Below are 25,971 nucleotides of genomic sequence, written 5' to 3' on the forward strand. Positions count from 1 at the left end.
TGGGTAGCAGCGTTTTGATAAGTTAATATTTACGAAAACAAGAGCTTGGGAGAGCTGTCAAGAAATATAACCTAGAATCTCTATAGTAGAAACATAGGCGATAGGAGCAGGAGGAGGCCATTCAGCCCTTCGAGTCTGCTCCGCCATTCATCACAATCATGGTTGATTGTCCAACTGAATCGCCCAATCCTGCTTTCTCCCCATAACCTTTGATCCCCTTCTCCCCAAGTGCTATATCCAGCCGCCTCTTGAATACATTCAATATTTTGGCATTAATTACTTCTTGTGGTAATGAATTCCACAGGCTCACCACTCTTGGGGTGAAGAAATGTCTCCTCATCTCCGTCCTTAATGGTCTACCCTGTGTCCTCAGAAACCCCTGGTTCTGGACACCCCCACCATCTACCCTGTCTAGTCATGTTAGAATTTTATAAATTTCTATGAGATTTCCCCCTCATTCCTCTGACTTCCAGCAAAAACAATCCTAACCTAGTCAATCTCTCCTCATACATCAGTCCTGCCATCCCCAGGATCAGCCTGGTAAGCCTTCGCTGCACTCTCTCGAGAGCAAGAACATCCTTCCTCATAAAAGGAGACCAAAGCTGCAAACAATATTCCAGGTGTGGCCTCACCAAGGCCCTTTATAATTGCAACAACACATCCCTGCTCCTGTACTCAACCTCTCGTAATGAAGGCCAACATACCATTTGCCTTCTTTACTGCCTGCTGCAACTGCTTGCTTACCTTCAGCGACTGGTGCACAAGGACACCCAGGTCCCGCTGCACACTCCCCTCTCCCAATTTACAGCCATTCAGGCAGTAATCTGCCACCTTGTTTTTGCTTCCAAAGTGAATAATCTCACATTTATCCAAATTATACTGCATCTGCCATTGATTTGCCCACCCACCCAACCTGTCCAGACCATGCTGAAGGATCTCTGCATCCTCGTCACAGTTCACCCTCCCACCCAACTTGGAATCATCTGCAAACTTTGCGATGTTATATTTTGTTCCCTCATCCAAATCATTAATATAGATTGTGGATAGCTGGGGTCCTAGCATCGATCCCTGTGGCACCCCACTAGTTACTGCCTGCCAATTTGAAAAGGACCCATTAATTCCTACTGTTTCTATCCATCCCAATACACTTCCCCCAATCCCATGTGCTTTAATCTTGCACAATAATCTCTTATGCGGAACTTTATCAATGCTTTCTGTGAAAGTCCAAATATACCACATCGACTGACTCCCCCTCATCAATTCTACTTGTTAAATCTTCAAAGAATTCCAATAGATTTGTCAAGCATGATTTCCCCTTCATAAACCCATGCTGACTCTGTCTGATCCTGCCACTGCTTTCTAAATGCTCCGGTATAAAGTCCTTGATAATGGATTCGAGATTTTTCACCACGACTCATGTTAGGCTTACTGGTCAATAATTCCCTGTTTTCTCTCTACCTCCCTTTTTGAATATTGGAGTGATATTAGCTACCCTCCAATCTGCAGGGACTGTTCCAGAGTCTATAGAATCCTGGAAGATGACCACCAATGCATCCGCTATTTCTAGAGCCACTTCCTTAAGTACTCTGGGATGCAGATTATCAGGCCCTGGGGATTTATCTGCCTTCAGTCTCATCAATTTTCCCAGCACCATTTCTCTACTAATATTGATCTCCCTCAGTTCTTCCCTCTCACTAAATCTTACATCCTCCAACATTTCTGGCATCTGATTTGTGTCCTCTTTTGTGAAGACAGAACCGAAGTATGTATTCAGTTGCTCAGCCATTTCTTTGTCCCCTATTATACATTATCTCGTTTCTGACTGCAAGGGACCTACATTTATCTTCAACCTCTTTCTCTTCACGTGCCTATAGAAACTCTTAGTGTCAGTCTTTATGTTCCCTGCAAGCTTACTTTCGTACTGTATTTTCTGCTTCTTAGTCAATCCCTTGGTCTTTCTTTGCTGAATTCTAAACTGCTCCAAATCCTCAGATCTATTATTTTTCTTGGCCTTTCTTAGGGAAGGAAGCCATTCAGCCCATCGAGTCTGCACTGACTCTCCAAAAGAGCATCTTACCCAGGCCCACTCCTAAACCCCACACTTTTACCATGGCTAATCCACCTAACTTACACATGTTTTTTTAAAGTTTATTTATTAGTGTCACAAGTAGGCTTACATTAACACTGCAATGAAGTTACTGTGAAAATCCCCTCTAGAGACTAAGGGACAATTTAGCATGGCAAATTCTCCTACCCTTCAGATCTTTATATATTGAAGAAGCTGAGACAAATGTGGATAATGATTTTGGCAGTGGATGTTGATAGAATTATTGGTTGGAATTTAATGTGGTCCGAGGGAGCAGATTATGAGGTGGGAATGGAGGGGTGGAGAATAGCACCTTCCTTATGCATGCAATTACTTCAGCAGCAGGGAAGGTCAAGGATAGCCCTCCTACCGAGAGATCAATTAAGACATTCAATTAGGGCCACTTCAGGACCTCTTCCTGCCACCGTGTGGGGAGACTACCAAGTTTGGGGGTGTCCTCCAGATTGGGGACCCTGTGATTCACCATGAAAATCCCTAACCAATCCCCTTTCTTACCTTCTCTGCTCTAAGAGAAAAATCTTGATTTCTCCAACCTCACAATACAACCAAACTCTCTCAGCCATGGTATCATCCTGGTAAACCTCCTCTGTACCCTGTTCAAGACCTTGACATTTCGCTTGCACGGAACTTGGATGTGGTTGCAGTGACGGAGACTTGGTTAAAAGAAGGACAGGACTGGCAGCTGAATATTCCGGGGTATAAGTGTTTTAGGGTAGACAGAGGAGGGGCGAGGAGAGGTGGGGGAGTAGCAGTGCTGGTTAGGGAGCATATTACAGCGGTACAGAAGGTGGACAATATGGAAGGGTCAGGTAACGAGTCACTGTGGGTGGAGCTCAGAAACAGGAAGGGTGCAGTCACTATGCTGGGGGTATACTAGAGGCCTCCCAACAGCCCACGGGAAGTTGAGGAATGGATATGTAAGGGGATTCTGGACAGGTGCAGAAAAAATAGAGTTGTTGTAGTGGGAGACTTTAATTTCCCTCACATAGACTGGAAATCGCTTAGGGCTGGAGGCCTGGACGGGGAAGAATTTATAAAATGCATACAGGAAGGTTCTTTGGAACAATATGTTGACAATCCAACTAGAGAGGGGGCTATACTGGACCTAGTACTGGGGAATAAGCCCGGTCATGTCATCAAAGTTGCAGTAGGGGAACATGTGGCAAATAGTGACCACAATTCTGTAAACTTTAGGATAGTAATGGAAAAAGATGAGTGTTGTCCTATGGGTAAGGTGCTGAATTGGGGGAAGGCTAACTACAGCCGGATTAGGCAGGATTTGGTGGCTGTTGATTGGGAGAGGCTGTTCGAGGGTAAATCCACATCTCGCATGTGGGAGTCTTTTAAGGAGCAGTTGATAGGACTGCAGGACAGGCATGTGCCTGTAAAGAGGAAGGATAGGAAAGGTAGGATTCGAGAGCCGTGGATAACCAGTGAAATTGTGGGTCTAATCAAAAAGAAGAAAGAGGTATACATGAGGTCCAGGCAGCTAAAAACAGATGGAGCACTGGAGGAATACAGAGAAAGTAGAAAAGAACTCAAACAGGGAGTTAGAAGGGCAAAAAGGGGTCACAAAATGTCTTTGGCAGACAGGATTAAGGAGAATCCTAAGGCATTTTATACATACGATAGGAACAAGAGGGTTGTTAGGGAAAGAATCGGACCTCTCAGGAACAAAGGAGGGGAATTATGCTTAGAACCAAAGGAAGTAGGTGAGATCCTAAACGAATACTTTGCATCAGCATTCACAAAGGAGAGGGACATGTTGACAGGTAGTGTCTCAGAGAGATGTGTTGACCCGTTAGAAAAAATCTCAATTACAAGGGAGGAAGTGTTAGGTTTTTTAGGAAACATTAAGACAGACAAATCCCCAGGGCCAGATGGCATCTATCCTAGACTCCTCAGGGAGGCAAGAGATGCAATTGCTGGGCCTCTAACAGAAATCTTTGTCTCTTCACTGGACACAGGTGAGGCCCCAGAGGATTGGAGGATAGCAAATGTGGTCCCGTTATTTAAGAAGGGTAGCAAGGATAACCCGGGTAATTATAGGCCGGTGAGCTTGACGTCCGTGGTAGGGAAGCTGTTGGAGAAGATTCTTAGAGATAGGATATATGTGCATTTAGAACGGAATAATCTCATTAGCGATAGACAGCATGGTTTTGTACGAGGGAGGTCATGCCTCACAAATTTGGTTGAGTTTTTTGAGGAGGTGACAAAAACGATTGACGAGGGAAGGGTCGTGGATGTCGTGTATATGGATTTTAGTAAAGCATTTGACAAGGTCCCTAATGGCAGGCTGGTGCAAAAGGTTAAATCTCACGGGATAAAAGGTGAGCTAGCTAGATGAGTGGAGAACTGGCTCAGCCATAGAAGACGGAGGGTAGCAGTGGAGGGGTCTTTCTCCGGTTGGCGGTCTGTGACTAGTGGTGTTCCGCAGGGCTCTGTACTGGGACCTCTGCTGTTTGTGATATATATAAATGATTTGGAGGAAGATGTAGCTGGTGTGATCAGTAAGTTTGTGGACGACACGGAGGTTGCTGGAGTTGCGGATAGTGATGAACATTGTCAGAGAATACAGCAGGATATAGATAGGCTGGAACATTGGGCGGAGAAATGGCAGATGGAATGTAATCCAGATAAATGCGAAGTGATGCATTTCGGTAGATCTAATGTAAGGGGGAGCTATACAATAAATGGCAGAACCATCAGGAGTATTGAAACACAGAGGGACCTGGGTGTACAAGTCCACAGATCCTTAAAGGTGGCAGCACAGGTGGAGAGGGTGGTCAAGAAGGCATATGGCATGCTTGCCTTTATTGGATGGGGCATAGAATATGAAAGTTGGCATATGATGTTGCAGACGATGGTTAGGCCACATTTGGAATACTGCGTCCAGTTCTGGTCGCCACACTACCAGAAGGACGTGGAGGCTTTGGAGAGAGTACAGAGAAGGTTTACCAGGATGTTGCCTGGTATGGAGGGTCTTAGCTATGAGGAGAGATTGGGTAAACTGGGGTTGTTCTCCCTGGAAAGACGGAGGATGAGGGGCGACCTAATAGAGGTGCACAAAATTATGAAGGGCATAGATAGAGTGAACAGTGGGAAGCTTTTTCCCAGGTCGGAGGTGACGAACACAAGGGGTCACGGGTTCAAGGTGAGGGGGGCAAGGTTCAACACAGAAGTCAGGGGGACATATTTTACACAGAGGGTGGTGGGGGCCTGGAATGCACTGCCAAGCAAGGTGATTGAGGTGGACACGCTGGGATCGTTTAAGACTTATCTAGATAATCACATGAACAGACTGGGAATAGAGAGATACAAAAGAATGGTCTAGTTGGCACATGATCGGCGCAGGCTTGGAGGGCCGAAGGGCCTGCTTCTGTGCTGTATTGTTCTTTGTATCTTTGTATTCCTCCTGAAGTATGATGGCCAGAATCTCTCACTACCAGCTGAGGCCTCATCAGCAATTTATAAATATTTAACATGGCTTTCTGGTTTATGTATTTTCCTATTTGTAAAGCCAAGTATCCCACACTGTCACCTTCAAAGATTATTGATTACGAGCTTCTAGGTCTCTTTATTTTCCCCCACCCCCCCAAATAGCACCATTTATATTGCCTCTTGATGTTGTTCCTTCCAAAATTCATCCCCTCTCGCTTATCCACATTCAGATGAATCAGCCATTTTTCTGCCCACTTCACTAGTCTGTCTGTTTTCTAGTTCTATCTTGCTGACCACTTACTGTGTTGCCAAATATTGTATAGTTTGCAAACTTTGAAATTGTACTCCCAAGCCTGAATCTTTTATCCAAATCAAGAAAAGCAATGGTCCTAATACTGACCCCTGAGTTGGGTGGGAGTATGTCCGTACTAAGTACTTCTATCCAGTTAGAAAAAGCAGCAATTCATTCTATCCTGTAGCAATCTTAGCATTATGCTAATGAACGCCTAACTCTGTTCAACACCTTTCTGATAGCTTGGCAAATATTGCATGCTTCCACTGGCAAAACATTTTGCATTCAAACCAGTCCTCCAATTCAGTATGCAATGCAACATATAAATTATTATTAATTCATGGGACAGGGTGTTGCTGGCTGACCAACACTTAATGCCCATCCCTCGTTGCCCTTGGAGGACAGTTGAGAGTCAACCACATTGCTGTGGCTCTGGAGGCCAGACCGGGTAAGGACAGCAGATTTCCTTCCCTAAAGGACATTAGTGAACCAGATAAATTTTTCCGATAATCGATAATGGTTTCATGGTCATCAGTAGATTCTTAATTCCAGATTTTTAAAAATTGAATTCAAATTTCACCATCTGCCGTGGCAGGATTTGAACTCTGATCCCCAGAGCATTAGCTGAGTTTCTGGATTCATAGCCTAGTGATTCATACCACTAGGCCATCGCCTCCCTCAACAGTGTACAATACAACAGTGTACTGCTTGAAGACTTCTAATATTAGAAATGCAAGTTTAACTGTATTTAATTTTGGATCAGAGATGAACAGTTTTAACAAAGGTCATTTTTATGGATTGAGTGAATTGTTCTGGTTTTATAAATACCAGAAATTGGGAAATGAAGATCACAAGACTTTGAGACATTTTACTTACTCAGAATGTTTTGAACTTGGCTTCAACAGTGCAACATTTTGTAACAACTTTATAAAGTGCTTGGCATATACACTTTAATACAGAGGAATTTGTTTGAGCTGGAGTTCATTCCTGTGGACCTTTTGAGGCTTTGCACTTTACTTACATTGTCCATGTGCATTTGGAATGTCTGCTTACTGATCTCTTCCTGAAACTAGCTGTTTTAAACATGTAATACATAAGGTTAGAATCCTGTGAAATTGCTCTCTGACACCTGATTATTCAAGAGAACTTGTACTATAGTTAGTTAGCTGAGCTGCTGAAACCCTAATTCCAAAATATCAAATGTGGTAATTTTGGGAAGACTTAGGGTCACTTATTAAACTATTTTAGTCAAAATTAATGTTCAAGAATATATTTTTGAGGAACAAATCAAACTAGGGTTCAGTTCCGGTCTCGGGTGACTATGTGGAGTTTGCACATTCTCCCTGTGTCTGTGTGGGTTTTCTCTGGGTGCTCCAGTTTCCTCCCACGATCCACAGATGTGCGGGTTAGGTAAATTGGCCATGGTAAATTGCCCCTTAGTGTCAGGGAGAATTAACAGGGTAAATACATGAGGTTGCAGGGATAGGGCCTGGGTGGGGTTGTTGTTGGTGCAAGTCCGATGGGCTGAATGGCCTCCTTCTGCAGTGTAGGGATTCTGTGATCCTATGATTAATTGTGGTCTATGGATCTTCTGGTGGAAAAAACCTGTAGTTTGAATTTATTCTGTCTTGAAACCTTTTTAATGAAGGGGAGATACTTTATTTGTTGGCTTTGGCACATCAATATGTACCAAATTTTGAAAGACCATTTTTATGGATTGAGTAAATTGTTCTGGTTTTATAAACACCAGAAATTGAGAAATGAAGATCACAAAACCTTGATGAGACATTAGGATGTTTTGAACTTGGCTTTAATAGTACAACATTTGGCACAGATTGATGTGATTCTCTTGTCAGATGAGGAATTTTGCAAAACGTATTAATAGTTGTTCTTACTACTTTTTACAATAACTAATTGAAGTATAAAAACCAGAGCCTTTTGCTATTATGTATTCACAGAAATAATATGTTACTGCACAAACAGGTGATTCAAGCCAACTCAGTTAATATTGGCATTTGCCCATCGTGCAAACAATAAATCAAATTATATTTACTCACCATGTACCTCTTTACCTTCAGCTTCTTAGTCATCATTCACTATTGAATCTAATTGTGTATGTTAATATAGTAACATGCGAGCTGTAACAACCACTAAACTCTGGAAGTCAATTCCACAACCTCTTTTGAGTAAATAATTTTTTCCTTCTGGTGAGTACATGAATAGGGAGGGAATAGAAGGATACGGACTGAGTCAGGGACAACAGGTTTTTTTTTAGTTGGGGCATGATTGGCGTAAACAGGCCAAAGGGCCTGTTCCTGTGCTGTATTTTTCTTTGTTCTTTGTTCATATTTCCTTCCTGAAGGGGTATGAGGGAAAGGGGGGAAATCAGGATATTGAATTCGATGATCAAAATGAATGGCGGAACAGGTGCGAAGGGCTGAATGGCCTACTCCTGATTCCAGTTTCTATGTTTCTATATCCTACAACTATGTTGTAACAATCCAACATTTCCTGATTCAGGAGTTCATGATAAATTAAAGAAAGTATCTCAGCCATAAATTTTCATTTTTGAGCTTGCATGTTGCTGCTGAATTTGATGTGTGATATTCTCATGGGTATACCAATATATTTTACACTAAAAAGGATTGGCTTTAGAAAATATATGAATATGGTGTTATTGCAAGTTTTGAAGGTAGCTGAAGTCAGGTTTGGCAGCTCAATAATAAAGGTGAAGATAGGAACGCTGAAGTTATTTTTACAAAATAAGCTCACTTGAGCATAGCCAGCTGCCTTTCACTATCGCTATTCATAAGCTTTTTAACAAGAATAATTCTGTTCCTACTTTTTTTGCCTGGTGTCTATAAAATAGCAAATGCTGTTCTATAAAATGCCCTTAGTGTTTGTATTTAATGAAAGACTCTTTATTTTCACACAAGTAAAATACTGCGGTTGTTGGATATCTGATAACAGAAAAGTCTGGAATTACTCCGAGGTCAGGCAGTATCTGCAGGAGGGAGTATTTCCATTCCTTTATTTTCCTTTCTTCTCTTCTCCCTCTCCTCAATCTCTAAAGGATAGGAAAATCAGTTAGTCTAACAGGGATGTCTCGCTATGCATAGGCTGACTCTGATCTCTGATACTACCCAAAATTGAGGAACTGGAGCCCTCGTTACTTTTCCCTTTCTCCTTGTCCACTGATGCTGGAATAAAATTTAGCACTTCATTTACTGCCCTGATGGAGATCAGATGAGCTAACGTTACAGACAAAAAATAAAACCTGAGACCAACCTATTCGCCCAGTTTTGTATTCAAAGAACCATCTGGTTTGTATTTACAGGAGAGCAAAAACAATATTTTGTCCACAGAAGCCTACCATTGCCACCCATGTTAGAATGTGATAGATTGAGCTACAACCTTTTTCACAGGCATCCATTCTACAAAGAACAGTACTGCACAGGAACAGGCCCTCTGGCCCTTCAAGCCTGTGCCAATCATGTTTACCTATCTAGGCCAACCGCTTATATCCTTCTATTCCCCGTTTGTTCACATGTCTATCAAGATAAGTCTTAAATGTGGCTAACATAACTGCCTCAACCACCTTGATACTGGCTCACAAAGGGGGTTGTAGCACATCTCTCCTTCACTTGCACAATAACTTTCTTAGGCATCCTTCTGTCTACACAAGATAATAGGCATACAGCAAAATCAAATATGTAGGGAATGGTGTAGCTTCACTTCTGTCGATGGCTGAAGAGACCAATCCATGGAGCGTTTCAGCGACAAGTGTCACATATGGAGTGGCCATCGGTTGTCGCTGTGGGTTGTTATTGTCAATGTTGCTGCCTTTTGCCAAGCTGCTGTAGCCGCTGATCATCATGGTGGCACATGCCGGTTGCTGTTTTTTTTCTGCCATAGGGTAGTGTCTCCCAGATGTAAAAATTGGTGTTTTGGACCTTTACGTACTTTTTCAAGCTTCCTTGATGCAGTTTTGGATCTCTTACTGATCTTCCAGCTCCAATTACCTCACCATGCAGAAAATCCTTGGATATACTTCTTTCATCCTGCAAATGTGCCCAAGCTAGCAAAGCTGCTTCATACTTGGGAGATTAGTCTTTGATAGGACTGCCGCATTCATGATTTTGTCTTTTCATGAGATGCTCAGAACGCATTGCAAACAGCGACGGTGAAAATAGTTGAATTTCATTTCTTGATAGCTGGAAATCATGCATGTTTCTAAGCCATGTAACAAGGTGCTGAGAACATAAACTAGCATCTTGTTCCCAAATGTCAACTTGATATTATTCCTTGAGTGTTTTGTGAGTCGGCCAAATGTGATAGCTGCTTTCCTTACGCATGTATTAAGTTCTGCAGCAAGATATATTGCCTGTCACTGTGAACCCAAGGTAGCAGAATTTGCTAACCAATTTTAGCGGGGTGTTATTTGATGTGATCAAGGATGGAGATGTGACACCCTGTCCCAGCAATACTTGCTGGATGCTTATAGTGTCATCGAGTTTTACAGGACAGAAATAGACCCTTCGGCCCAATGTGTCTGTGCCAGCCATCTAGCACCTATCTATCCCGATACCATTTTCCAGCACTTGGGCTGTAGCCTTGTAAGCTATGGCATTTCAAGTGCTCGTCTGAATAGTAAGGAAGAACAAGTTACAGGTATGGGAGAGAGAATCCTTTTTAGCTGTGTTTCCATGTGAGTGACAAGCATATCATCAATGTAGAGTTCTTTGATCAAGGAATGCGGCATTCTGTTTTCACTTTCATTCTGGACAGATTGTGGAGCTTGCTATCCTGGCATACAGGTAAACTACCAAAGGGCAGGCAAAGGTCGGAAGAATGGAAAATAAAATACTGAACAAAGTGAGGCATAGACACGGCCCTTTTTCACTCCATTCTTCATTCAGAAACTGTCAGAATTGGAGCTATCAAACTGTATGGTACCGTACATGTTGTCATGGAAGGAATGGATGAAACTGAGGAGCTTTGGTGTTCAGTCAGCTTCTCTCTTTCAAGAGGCCTTTCCTATGGACGATGTTAAGATTTACGAAGTAAGGCAAAGATGTATTTCCTGCTCCCTATGCTTCTCTTGTAGCTTAGCATTTAGAGAAGATCCTGTGCACTGTAAATCTCCCAACACGGAAACCGCACTGTGCTTCTGGATGCACTCTGTCTGCAAGTAGATGGAGTCTTTTTTAAGAATGACCTTCACTTAGGCTTTCCCAATTAGAGCAAGGAATGAGATGTCCCTGCAGTTGTTGCAATCTCCTCTGTCGCCTTTGTTTTGTACAATGATGAATTTGTGATTCACCTTTGACTCATCTGTGTATTTTAGCGGATGCGCTGCTCATTGTATTTCTGAGGCTATATTAGGGGTGCACCAGATCCAATATCTCATTGTATACAACATTTAATGGAGAAGCTGTACCAAGTAATATTTTGATTATTCAGTAGTCTGCAGTTTATCTAGTTTGAATCTTGGATGTATATTACAGTCCTCATTTTTTTCTTTTATTTATTGAAAAGGTTGCTTGAAATGAGTTCTGTTGAAAATAAACGAAGTGGTTAAAATTTTGATATGCAATGTGATTTTTGTCTCAATTTCTCTGTTGACTACTCAGATGCTGCCAATGGACTAGGATATGGTAGAATGTCATAGGTAACTTTTAATCACTTTAGAAAGCTTCTGCAGTGTAGCATGTTTTGTAAGACCATAAAGAGGAGTAGGAGTAGACCACATGGCCTGTCAAGCTTCCTCGGCCAATTGATACAATCATGGCTGACCTTCAACTCCAGTTTCCTGCCAACTCTCCATATCCCTTAATTCTTTGAGAGACCAAAAATCTCTCTGTCCCAACTTTAAGCATATTCAGTGATAGAGCATTCACAACCCCTTCTGGAGCACAGAATTCCAAAGATTCACAACCCTTTGAGTAAAGTAATTTCTCTTCATATTAGTCCAAAATGATTGGCGTCTTCTCTTGAGATTGTGCTCCTTTGATTTAGATTCCGTGACCAGCAGAAACAATCACTCAGCTAGCACCCTATCAAGTCCCTTCAGAATTTTGTAAGTTCCAATGAGATTCTTCTTGGACTGCTAAATTCCAGTTCTGCTTACTCGGCCTCTCATCATACGATGACCTCCTCATCCGAGGAACCAATTTAGTGAATCTTCACTGCATTGCCTCCAGGGCAATCCTTGCTTAAATGTGGAGACCAACACTGCATACAGCATTGGTCTCACCCAAACCCTGTACAATATTAGCATGGCTTCTTAATTCTTGAACTCCAATCCCCTTGCATAAAGGCCAACGTGTCCTCTGCCTTCCTAATTGTTTGCTTCACCTGCATGCTTACTTCCTGCCTTCCTTGAAGGTGCACACCCAAGTAACTTGCTCAGGAGTATAGACATACACAGTATCTATTATCGCATGAGTTGCTTTTGGCAAGCAAGGTACAGTTTGTCTTTATGTTTTCTTTGGCATGCTTTATTTTGCTGCAATGTGAGCAGTTGATAATTTCTGGTACGGTGAGAAATATTCTTGTTTGACCACTGCAGAAAGAAGGATTATAGTGCAGAAAACAAGAGCAAAATTACTGTTAAAAGATAGTTTAATATGCAGATAATTTTTCTCTCAAAATGAAGAATGCAAGGAAATACTCCTCGTTTGTAGGTAGAAAATAAATTGGCTGTGGGAACTATGTTTAACAATGTTGTGAGTTTGCGGAAGCAGTGTGAAAAGTGATCCTGAAGGATGGGAGCTTTGGTGAGGCAGGGAGGAGTTGTTGGCAGGGTTCCACCAGAACTGGGAGTGACAATATGGGTTTCAAGAACACTGGGAGTAGTGATCTTACTATATGTGGAAATATTCACCTGAGTTTGAAAGTAATAATAGGAAAAATGTGGAATTTTGTACAGAGACCCTGGGATTTAGGAATATTAGGAAGACAGTGCTGGGGTATTGGTGGTCGTAGCGTGGAACTCATCTATGCCAGCAGTGGAATATCAGTTGTGAGAGTTTGTATGGGAAGGAGATGGAAATGGTACAAGGGGTAGAGACGGAGGGAAAGAGGAAGAGAATGCGAAGACAGTAAAGAAGAAGAATGGAAATGCAGGCAATGAAGAAGGTTAGTAAGCTTGGGGGAAGGAATGGATGTTGCGGAAAAAAAGGGGGAGGAAAGAACCAAATCAAGGCACAAACGTATGCTGAAAATATGGCAACAGGAAGTTAAATGATGCAGATGAAAAGTATGCATAGCTGTCAGATTTTATTACGATCTACAAAGCTACCTCAGCAAACACGCAGTAAAAATCTTAAAATAACTTAAGACTGCTTTGCCAGTGGCGGATGAGATTGCAACAATAAGATTCTTTTGGGGATGATGGGATAGTGAATTATCATGTGCTTCGAACAGAAACAGACAGCAGGAAGTGAAAGGCAGAAAAGAAGTCGTGAGGGGCAGCAGCTAAAGAAAAACAAAGGCAGAGGGTTACACCGAATACTGTAGATTAGTGGTTAGTACTTGACTGTCAAGTGAAGATAACTTCAGCATCTCTCATGGCTTTTTGAGAATTTACAGATTGATTTTTAAAAAATGGAATTCAAATAAGAAGCTATTTCTTGCAACTATAGAAGTGTTGGATTGGCAGGAAAAACCTAACTGGTTATCTAACGTCCTTGCTTGGTCTGGCCTTTTTGTAACTCCTGTCCCACACCACAGTGGTTGACTTTTAATTGTTAGCTAAAGTAGCTTATTAATTTCTAAGAAGGAGACCCACTGCAAGCTGCTCAGAGTTACCGGGATGAACAATAAATTTCAGTTTTGAGAGTTAAGCCAAGAATGAAATATAAAAGGAGGAACATGATGGAAATACATATGAAGAGGGGTGAGGATCAGAGTAGTTGGAAAGGATAATGAAGGTCATCTTTCACCCCACCTCTTCCCTAACTGAGCTTATAATTGTGTGTGTGTGTAAATGATGAGTTCATCAAGTGTTTTCAGGACAGTTTCTTAGAACAGCATGTTCTGGCACCAATCTGAGAGCAGGCTACACCAGATCTGGTAATGTTCAATGAGGGAGGATTAATTAATGACCTCAGAATGAAGGCTCCCCAAGGTAGCAGTGATCATTATATGATTAAATTTCACATTCAGTTTGAGGGAGAGAGGAATGGATCTAAGGACTGTAACCTCAACCCCATATTCCTGCCTACCCCTGATAACCTTTCACCACCTCGTTAATAAAGAATGTGCCTAGCTCTGCCTTAAAATATTCGAAGACTCTGTTTCCACTCCCCTTTGAGGAAGAGATAAGAGAACAGACTCTGAGAGAAAATTCTCCTTATCTCTGTCTTAGATGGGTGACCCCTTACTCTGAGGTTATGCCCTCTGGTCCAAGACTCTCCCACAAGAGGGAAACATCCTCATAGAAATCATAGAAACCCTACAGTGCAGAAGGAGGCCATTCGGCCCATCGAGTCTGCACCGACCACAATCCCACCCAGGCCCTACCCCCACATATTTACCCGCTAATCCCACTAACCTACGCATCACAGGACTCTAAGGGGCAATTTTTAACCTGGCCAATCAACCTAACCTGCACATCTTTGGATTGTGGGAGGAAACCGGAGCACCCGGAGGAAACCCACGCAGACACGAGGAGGATGTGCAAACTCCACACAGACAGTGACCCGAGCCGGGAATCGAACCCGGGACCCTGGAGTTGTGAAGCAGCAGTGCTAACCACTGTGCTACCGTGCCGCCCCACGGTATCCACCTTGTCAAGTCTCCTGAGAATCCTATATGTTTCAATAAGGTTGTCTCTCATTCTTCTAGACTCCAGTGAGTACAGTTCCAATCCATTCAACCTCTCCTCATAAAAAAATCCTTTCATACTCGGGATCAACCTGGTAAACCTTCTCTGGAATGCCTCCAAAGCTAGTATATCTTTAGACAATTGACCAAAATTGTTCACAATTTTCCAGGCATGGTCTAATTAGTGCCTTTTATAGTTTTAGCAAGACTTCCATATTTTTATATTCCATTCCCTTTGAAATAAAGGCCAACATTCCATTTGTCTTCCCTGTTATCTGCTGAACTTGCAGGCTGACTTTTTGTGATTTATGCATGAGAACCCCCAAATTCCCTGGGCTGCAGTTTTCTGCAGTCTTTCTCAATTTAAATAATAATCAGCTCCTTTATTCTTCCTGCCAAAGTGCATAACTTCATATTTTCCGACATATTTCATCTGCCAAGTTTTCGCCCATGCGCCTAAACTGTCTATATCTCTCTGTAGACCACTTGCCTTCCCGCCTATTTTTGTGTCATCTGCAAATTTCACAATAGTACATTCACTTCCCTCATCCAAGTCATTAATATATATTGTAAATAATTGTGGCCCTAACACGGATCCCTGTGACACACCTCTAATTACAGATTGCTATCCTGGTAATGCACCTCTTATCCCAACTCTCTGCCTTATATCAGTGAGTTGATCCTCTATCCATGCTAATATACTACCCCTAACACAATGGGCTCTTTTCTGATTCAGTAACCTTTTGTGTGGTACCTTATCAAATGGTTTTTGGAATTCAAAGTATGTTACATCTACTGGTTCTCTTTTATCTATCCTACTCATTACCACCTCAAAGAATTCTAATAAATTTGTCAGGCATGATTTCTACTTGATGAACCATGCTGACTCTGCTTGATTATATTATGTTTTTCAAAATGCACTGCTGCTACATCCTTTATAATGGACTCTAGCATTTTCCCAATGACAGAGATTGAGGTAGCTGGCCTATAGTTACCTGTTTTTGTCTCCCTCTTTTTTTTGAATGAAGGTGTTACATTGACAGTTTTCCAACCCTCTGGGAGTTTTCGAGAATTTAAGGATTCTTGGAAGATTACCACCAGTGCATCCACTATCTCTGTAGCTGCTTCCTGGGATGCAACCCATCAGGTCCAGGTGACTTTTCAGTCCTTAGCCGCATTAGTTTCCTTAGTGTTTTTTTCCGAGTGATTGCTGTTGTATTTATTTCCTCTCCTCACTTCTGTCTCTTGATTATTTAGAGTTTTTAGAATGTAATTAGTAACTTCCACCATGAAGTCTGACGCAAAGTATTTCTTTTAACTTCACTGCCATTTCCTGTTTCCCACTATTCTTTCCCCAATCTCTCTCTCTCTCTCTCAGGGGATAATGTTTACTTTGGCCTCTCTCTTCCTTTTTATATATTTAAAGGAGCTCTTACTGTCCGTTCACTGGAGTTTAGAAGAGCGAGAGGGAATCTCATAGAAACTTATAAAATTCTAACAGGATTAGACAGGGTAGATTCAGAAAGAATGTTCCCAATGGTGGGGGAGTCCAGAACTAGGGGTCATAGTTTGAAGCTAAGGGGTAAACCTTTCAGAACTGAGGTGAGGAGAAATTTCTTCACCCAGAGGGTGGTGAATGTGTGAAATTCACTATCACAGAAAGTAGTTGAGGCCAAAACGTTCTGTGATTTCAAGAAGAAATTAGATATAGCTCTTGGGGCTAAAGGGATCAAGGGATATGGGGGGAAAGGGGGATCAGGAAATTGAATTTGATAATCAGCCATGATCAAAATGAATGGCGGAGCAGGCTTGAAGGGTCAAATGGCCTACTCCTTCCAATTAGTATGTTTCTGTGTTTTATATATTACTTGCTTGTTTACCCTCAATTTATCTTCTCCCTCTATTATTTTTTCAGTTATCATTTGTTGGATTTTAAATCCTTCCTAATCCTCTGGCTTACCACTAATCTTTGCCACATTGTATATTTTTTCCTAATACTATCCTGAACTTCCTTGGTTAACAATGGTTGATTTATCTCCTTCCTAGAATCCTTCTTCCTCACTGGGATATGTTTTTGTTGTGAGTTACAAACTATTTTCAGAAACACCTGATCAACCACCTTTCCTGCTAAACTCCTTTCCCAGTCCACTCCAGCCAACTCTGCCCTCAATCCTTTATAATTATCTTTATTTAAGTGTAGCACAATTATTTCTGAACCAAGTTTTTCACTTTAATGCTAAATTCTACCATGTTATGGTCACTGTTTTCTCGGGGATTGTTTAGTCTGAGAATGTTGATTCAACCTACCTCATTGCACATTACCAGATCCAAAGTAGCTTAATCCGTGGTTGGATCCACAACATATTGTTGTAGGGTCCTTTATTCACACCTTTCATTCTCTTTTGGACAGCTATGAGCAGTCTTTTCCGCTGGTTTCTATGGCTATGACTCATCTTTCATTCGCTCCCCCTGTAGTATAAATATCTCCCACTTTCTATGCCTTTTAGCTTTGACAAAGGGTCATCCGGACTCAAAACATCAGGTCTTTTCTCTCCTTACAGATGCTGCCAGACCTGCTGAGATGTTCCAGTGTTTTCTTTTTTGGTTTCAGATTCCAGCATCCGCAGTAATTTGCTTTTATTTATATATAGTTATAGGGAACTGTCCCAAATTCACTCGATGAATTCTTCCCCATGGCTATCTCTGCCAATATGATTTTCCCAATCTATATGAAAATTAAAGTCACCCATGATTAAAGTACTGTCTTTTGTACATGCCTTTGTTATCTCCTGATTTATTCTCTGTCCTACAATATAGCTACTGTTTGGAGGCCTTTGGGCTACTCCCCTTATTATTTCTTACCTCCACCCATATGGATTCTACATCATCTGATCCAAGATCATTTCAAGTTGCACTTGGTCCACAAGTGGTTAATGGCTATCAATGTATATGTAATGCATTCTTATTGATTAAACTTATTAGCTATGATGTACCTAACAGAAGTGTGCATCTCATGTACAACATAAAATTAAGACAGTAGAATCATAAATTCTGACAGTGCAGAAGGAGGCCATTCGGTCCATTGAGTCTGCACCGACCACAATCCCACTCAGGCCCTGTCCTCTCACCCCCATGCATTTACCCTAGCTAATACCCCTGACACTACAGGGCAATTTAGCATGGCCAATCCACCTAACCTGCACATCTTTGGACTGCGGGAGGAAACCCACGCAGACACAGGAAGAACATGCAAACTCCACACAGACAGTGACCCAAGCCGGGAATCAAACCCGGGACCCTGGTGCTGTGAGGCAGCAGTGCTAACCACTGCGCCACCGTGCTGCACAGTAGAGATAGAGGTTGCACGTTTAAGGGAAATTCATCCCTATAATACTACGTTGGTATTATTCATTGAATGCATTCTCTCATTTTTTCTCACTCGGGAAAAAATTGTACTGTTAAGTTACAAACCTGTCTCTCTCTTTGTAAGTAAATAACAGTCATTCAGTAATTCTGATTGGTGAATTGATGTTTGATCAGAATTATGTAGTTTGTCATATTTGATGTGATGGGGTGTTATAAGGACTAAATAACTCCTGTTATAAAAGCAGTATTCAAATTTAGTCATATATTTCATGTGGACAATGAGTTTGTTGGCTTTGTCTCAGAAGGATACCTATTACTGCCTTTTGAAAGATGGCAGAACTGCCATCACGTTTCAATGGGGCGGTTGGGACATCACAATGTTATTACAGCTTCCAGGTCTCGCTATCATATGAGTAAGCATTAGGCAGTAAGGACGCACTCTAAGGGGCTGGAGGTGCTAAGTATTAAAGAATAAAAGAATATCTCTAATGACTTGATATTCTCTCCGACAGTGTGACAGTAGATTAATATCACAGTTGGGGGGAATGGTAGACAATGATAATGTTACCAGACTAGTGATCCAGCGGCTCAGACTAATGCTCCAGAGACTTGAGTTCAAATAAAATCAATTAAATAAATCTGGAATAAAATGCAAGCCTCATCAATAACGATAATAAAACTACCCAAATGTCATTAAAAACTAACCAGTTCACATGTTAGCTGCAGGGAGGAAATCTGCCACCCTTACCCAGTCTGGCTTACATGTGAGCCCAGATCCACAGCAATGTGGTTGGGTCTGAGCTATCTCATGGTGTAACAAACCACTCAATTATATCTCACTGCTTCATGAGAAAAAGCACTGTGGGTGCTAAACCACATGGACTGAAGAAGATGCCTAACCACTGCCTTCCCTAGGTTATTTTTGACAATCACATCTCAAGAACAAAATCTTTTTAAAAAAGTAAACTGGAATGGGAAATGCTGATAGGAAGGAATGACTAAAAATTAGTGACACCATGAAGTAATATTTGTAAAGGTGAAGCAGTGTTGGCCTTGCCCAATATTTTGCATAATATATTGATATGAGTGAATATATAAATGTATATTAATGCATGTTATATCAGCTACATATGGCTAAGAAAATTTATATGTTGCTTCTTAATGTTTTAAAATAGAAATAGTAAACACTGATTTGCAAGTATCAGAAAAAACTTGCCCTAGCAACAGAAAAAAATTGATTTACACGGGAGTGGCTGATGATGTCAACCTCAAAATTGTAAATAATGAACAAGAAACCCAGGCATCTGGGACTGCACCAGTAGCTAAGACCTTCAAGAATCATTTGATCTATCCTTGCTTAATTCCAATTAAAGCAGCTTAGCATGTTCTGATCTAGGTCACCAGATCTAATAAATCCCTATGCGGTTCAGTGGCATCTTTTGTTTTTCAATGAAGTGCTTTGGGACATTTTATTATGTTAAAGTCGCTATATAAATACAGGTTGTTGTTAGCAACCAATTACTATATTGTGCAATCCATGGTACATGGCATACACACCCAATCCCGACAACCATTATCTCATTTTACTACTTACCATGAGCAACACCACAGGAAATCTTCTTGTATCTATTACTATATTAAAAGCCTTTCATTGCTGCTGCAATTTCAGTTGACTGCAAATCACTTTTTGGCTCAGAAAATGTGTCTCATCATGGGTAGAGTCATACAAATTGGGACAATCCAAGATTCAATCCCCCAGCTTGTAATAAGTTTCCTGATCTCCACCAGGATGATAGCAGGGGAGCCATAGTTAGTCTCCATGCCTCCTGAAAATTCGGCACAGAAAATTGGTCATAGTTTCCATTCCTGATCACTGTCCAGTTGCCCCTGCTGGACTGAACATATGGGATTTTGCCTGTCACTGAAGAAAAGAGAAAACTCATTAAGAAGGAAGGAATAATGTTTTTAAAACCGATTTTTCCAAACTAATGAAGTATGTTTTGCTTTATTCAAGCTAGAAACAATTACTCGAACATAATTTGAAAGTATTTGTGTGCTGATATTTAGCAAAGATTATCTGTATGCTTGAATCATGAATAATGATCCAAATTGTGAATTTTGTTTCTTTTGTCAGGGGACATTATTTTCAACTGTCATTACCCAGACCTGCCTCCAGATTTCATCTTCGGAGAAGATGTGGATTTTTTGCCTGAACCCACAATGCTCCATGTGAGTTTGATTTGGCATTATAATGATCTGGTTCTTGCTTACAGCACAGCAGATTTTGAATATAGTCTCTGAATGAGCTGACATCAGCAGGCTCTTCAGGCTGTCGTGCGATCCTCGTTTGAAGTTATGCCAGTCTTTATAAAATCTTTTATTTGGTTAACAGATACAAATTTGAAGCTGCATGAACCCCCAACTTTTGAGGCAAACTATTCTTAATGAATGAAAAAGGATGTTTTAAAGGAGCTTTCCATAACAGTCAGAAGCTTGTTCATTTTATTGTTCTCTGTTCTGCATAGCAACAAGGTTTGGGCAATTATTTGCACTCAATTTATCCTGCAGCTTGACATTTTATATATATGCAGGCCAAGGATGGACATGTAGGCCTGAGAGCAAGGTGCTGAGTTAAAATGGCAAATGACAGTAAGTTTGAGGTCAGGCTTGTTGACTGAGTGAAGGTGTTCTGCAAAATAATCACCAAGTCTGTGTTTAGTCTCCCCAGTGTAGAAGAGACCGCATTGGGAGCAGCGAATACAATAGACCAAATTGAAGTAAGTGCAAGTGAAATGCTGCTTTATTTGAAAGGAGTGTTTGGGGCCTTGAATGGTGAGGATGGAGGAGGTGAAGGGGCAGGCATTGCACCTTCTGCAATTGCAATGGAAGGTTCCGTGGGGAAGGGGATTGGGGCAGGATGGGGAGGGGGGTGTGCTGTTTCATGGTGGCAGAGGATGATCCTTTGAATGCGGAGGCTGGTGGGTGAAAATTTAGGACAAGGGGCACCCTCTCATGGCTCTGGGAGGGAGTGTAAGGAATGAGGGCAGAGGTGCAGGAAATGCGTTGAACCCAGTTGTGTGCCCTGTCTACCACAGTTGGGGGGGAAACCTTGGTTAAGGAAAGACACATCAGAAGCATCATTTTCAAAGGTGGCATCATCAGAACAGATGTGATGGAAGTGGAGAAATTGTGAGAATGTGGCTGAGTCCTTAAAGGAAGCAGGAAAAATGAAGTGCCAACCTGGTGAAACTCCAACACAGTATGGTTTGCATGCCAAACAGCATAAGCATCAAGTGAGAGACAGAGCTAAGCTATTCGACAACCAACAGATCAGACCTAAGCTCTGCAGCCCTGCCATCCAGTCATGAAAAGTGGTGGACAATTGAACAATTCACTGGAGGAGGAAACTCCACAAATATTCCCATCCTCAATGATGGAGAAGCCCAGCACATCTGTGCAAAAGATAAGGCTAAGGCTGAAGCATTCGTAACAATCTTCAGCCAGAAATGCCAAGTGAGTGATTCATCTCGGTCTCCTTTGAAAGTCCTCAGCATCACAGATAGCAGTCTTCAGTCAATTCAATTCACTCAACGTGATATCAAGAAATGGCTGAAGGCACTGAATACTGCAGTGGCTATGGATCTTGCCACTATTCCAACAATAGCACTGAAGACTTGTGCTCCAGAATTTGCAGTGCCCCTAGCCAAGCTGTTCCAGTCCAGCTGCACTGGCATCGATGCAGCAAAGTGGAAAATTGTCCAGGCTTGTCCTGTACACAAAAGTCATAAGGTAAGAAGTGGGGATGTTCACTCATGTTAGCACCATTTGCGACTCCTCTGATATTGAAGCAGTCCATGTCTAGGATCCAATAAGAAGTTTAACAACACCAGGTTAAAGTCCAACAGGTTTATTTGGTAGCAAAGCTTTGCTACCAAATAAACCTGTTGGACTTTAACCTGGTGTTGTTAAACTTCTTACTGTGTTTACCCCAGTCCAACGCCGGCATCTCCACATCATAGGATCCAATATCCAGGCTTGGGCTGGAAAGTACCAGGCAGTGACCATCTCCATCAAGAGAAAATCTAACCATTGCCCCTGAGCATTCAATGGTATTACCATCATTGAAATCCCCACTATCAACATCCTGGTGATTACCATTGACCAGAAACTGAACTTGACTTACCATATAAATACTCTGGCTGCAAGAGCAGGTGAGAGACCCAGAATGCAGGGAGTAACTCACCTCCTGACTCCCCAAAGCCTGTTCTCCATTTACAAAGCTCAAGTCAGGAGTATGATGGAATACTCTACCACTTGCCTGGATGAGTATAGCTCCAACAACACTCGAGAAGCTTGACACCATGCAGGACTAAGCAGCCCGCTTGATTTGTACCCCATCCACAAACATTCATTCCCTCCACCATCGATTCTCAATGGCAGCAGTGTTTGCCATCTATAAGATGCACTGCAGTAACTCACCAAGGCCCCTTATACAGCACTTTCCAAAACTTGCAATTTTTTGCCCTCTTTGAGGTCCCTAGCTCCTTGTTCAACATTTTGCCGTCACCCAGCTTAGTCCACATTTTGCGCTTGCAAAATGAACTGATTCATCGTCATCACAAGAAACCAGAGTTCCGCACATTTTCAGCAGAAGTTCGGCAGTTAATGGCAATCGATACTCCAGATCGACTATTTGGAGACCACTGACCTAGAAGGACACGGGCAGTAGATACATGGGAACAATGTGACCTGGAAGTTCTCTTCCAAGCCACACATCATCCTGACTTGGAATTATATTGCCATCCCTTCAGAGTCGCTGGGTCGAAATCCTGGAACTTCCTCCCTTGCAGCTCTGTGGGTGTACGAACACCCTTTTGCTACCAAATAAACCTGTTGGACTTTAACCTGGTGTTGTTAAACTTCTTACGGTGTACTAACACCACAGGGACTGCAGCGGCTCAAGAAAGCAGCTTACTACCACCTTTCCAAAGGCTATTTGGGATGGGCAATAAATAAACCACAACGCCCACATCCCATTAATTAATTTTAAAAATCACAGTGCTAGACAGAGAATTTCATAACATTGGCCCGGTTACAATGCAGAAATTGTGATGTAGTTCCACAGCTGCATGGTCACAACTTGGAGCTGATGTTGTGAAAGTGGAGGTTGAGATGGAGGGAGATTCATCAGTTACTTTTGGAGTTACCGGTACAACACTGCATCTTCTAGATGTTGAATGTAGGAATTGTAGGATAGATATTGAATCTGGTGATTGGTGCCGGTACCGTCAGCCTTGGCTTAGGTGATAGCACTCTCTGAGTCACACTTCAGGGCTTGAGCACAAAAATCAAGGATCACACTTCAGTGCATTACTGATGGACTGCAGGACCGTCGGAGATACTGCCTTTTGGATGAAATGTTAAATCGAGGCCCGATTTGCCTACATGCCAAAATGTAAAAGATTTCATGACACAATTTCAAAGAAGAGCAGGGAGGTTATCCCCAGAGTCCTGGTCAATATTTGCCCTTCTATCAATATCACATAAACAGATTATCTGGTCATTATCACATTGCTGTTTCTGGGAGTCTGTGGTGCACAAATGCTGTGTTTCCCACATTACAATAGTGGCTACACTTCAGAGGTACTTCATTTGCTTAAAGTACTTTTGAGATATTCAGTGATGATAAAATGCTATATCAATGCAAATCTTTTTTTAAAATATGGTACAAGAGCAGAGAACATGAAATTGGGATAATCAAAAGAATGAAGGAAAGTTTCAGAGACTATTAATGATTCAAAATGTAGTGAGGATATTGAATGTCCAGTGCAAGCACAATGAGCTTATTAGCCACTTCCGTGCAATAAGGTTTCGATGGGGGGTGGGGGGAGAGGAGGTTCCTGTTCCTTGGTGAAAGTTGAGAAGATATGAATACCATACATTATGGTAAATGTCTGGATCCAGAATCGGAAAAGGTGGATAAGTCAGTTCAGACATTTTTACACTTTTAGTTCATGTATAGTTGGATGGTGAAGCAAGCTGAGTGCTACATCCCTGCCTCCATCCCCTTTCTGACCTCAGGGTAAGTGAGACCAGGATGCTCGTAACTTTCTGGTCTTACTGGCATCTTCCTGGTCAGTTGTTTGCTTGAAACGGAGGGAAAAGAAAGTTGGCAGGTGGGGAGAACAAAATGTTGGGTGGCAAGTAGCTGCCAAACAGTGATTAACACTGCTGCCACACAGGGCCAGGGTTCAATTCCAGCCTTGGGTCACTGTCTGTGTGCAGTTTGCATGTTCTCCTATGTCTGCGTAGGTTTTCTCCGGGTGCACTGGTTTCCTCTCTCAGTCCAAAGATGTGCAGGTTAGATGGATTGGCTATGGTAAGTGTGTGGGGTTATGGGGATAGGGTGGGGTAAGGGTCTGGCTAAGGTACTCTGTCAGAGAAAGTCAGTACATCCTCAATGGGCTGAATGAGCTTCTTCTGCATTGTAAGCATTCTATGAAAGGAAGGGTTTAGGAACCAGGAGCCTCGGGCCAGGCCTACTTGGATCCACAGAAGCTTTAAGCTTTTAAAACTTAATTGTTTGGGCCTCTTCTGGCCCTTCATTTTCTTTCCACCCGCTCACCTGAAAATGTGGCCAGATGATGTTATTAGGCCTTGATCTGTAGAAGCCTGGTATTCTTGCCACCTCAAAAAATGCGTGTTACCAAGAACAAGATCCAATAATTTTCAGCTTGTTGATGATTTTGACAAAGCCGAGATCTCTAACAGCAAGGGGTGTGTGTTTTTTTTAAAAAAAGCGTCTTTGATTTGAGACATTAAACAATTGCATACTATACAGCTGAATTCAATAATTCATTCGGTGTTAACACTCATTTTCTGGCTGGTACCAAAGTCACCTATAAGTAATTTCTTGTTCATATCAAACAAGCATGTGGAGCATTTATCGGGTGCCTCCGGATCCTTTCCTGTTACCTGTGTGCACACTTAATAACTGCCAATGACTAAAGCAGTTTATGTTCAAATACTAATTACTAAAGGTTCTGTTTAACTAACTGTCATAGACTTCAATGCCTTTTGGTGGGGCAGTGAATAATTTGATATATTTCACAATGTGTCTTTGATTCTAGCAGAGCTACTGTTGCTGGTGTGGCATCATGCCAAGAACAGAGGGTGTTATGCCAAAGTACCTCCTAGGAAGGTGTTGATCCAGTGTATACAGTAGAAAGTTCTGAAGCCCATGTTGTGACTGGTTTCTTTTCAAATCTTCAAGGAACTTACTTTAGTTTGGTTTGTGCAGAAATGCAAAGTAGTTGTTTTGTATTGTAGTACCAGTGTGACTTTATGGAATCTTGAAGCAGGAGTCACACTTGACCATGTTCCAGTAAAATTTATTGTATTAGTTCAAACCAACCAATGACTTTTGACTTCTTTTTTTTATTGCAACGAGCGCATGCTTGTTTAAATGCTTTGTGTGTGGTGAATCATTGTTCCATGGCAACCATTTTGTCCAACCAACATTAATTTAATAGCCAAAGTAGGGAAGGAGTGACCATACCATGGTTCACTAATGTCCTTTAGGGAAGGAAATCTGCTGTCCTTACGTGGTCTGGCCTACATGTGATTGCAGACCCACAGCAATGTGGTTGACTCTCAACTACCCTCTGATCAAGGGCAACTAGGGTTGGGCAATAAATGCTGGCCAGCCAGTGACGCCCATGTCCCATGAATGAAAAAAAAGCGTATAGAATTGACAATCTGCAAAATATCACTCGAGGGACAAATTCTATTTGATTTGATTTATTATTGTCACATGCATTAACATACAGTGAAAAGTATCGTTTCTTGCGTGCTGTGCAGACAAAGCATACTGTTCATAGAGAAGGAAACGAGAGAGTGCAGAATGTAGGGTTACAATTGTGGTGAACCATCGTTG

General features: G+C 41.8%; 1 protein-coding gene across 5 annotated transcripts in view; it reads left to right on the forward strand.

Annotated features, from left to right (window-relative positions):
- babam2 (BRISC and BRCA1 A complex member 2) overlaps positions 1–25,971 on the forward strand; it is a 166,218-nt gene that overhangs the window by 17,591 nt on the left and 122,656 nt on the right. For all 5 annotated transcript variants that reach the window (XM_078212245.1, XM_078212247.1, XM_078212248.1 and 2 more), the window contains exon 4: positions 20,170–20,264. In XM_078212245.1, coding sequence (XP_078068371.1) covers positions 20,170–20,264 — 95 coding nt within the window. The remainder of the gene's footprint in view (positions 1–20,169; positions 20,265–25,971) is intronic.

This window comes from Mustelus asterias, chromosome 5 (genome assembly GCF_964213995.1).
Source record: "Mustelus asterias chromosome 5, sMusAst1.hap1.1, whole genome shotgun sequence".
Taxonomy (NCBI): Eukaryota; Metazoa; Chordata; class Chondrichthyes; order Carcharhiniformes; family Triakidae; genus Mustelus; species Mustelus asterias.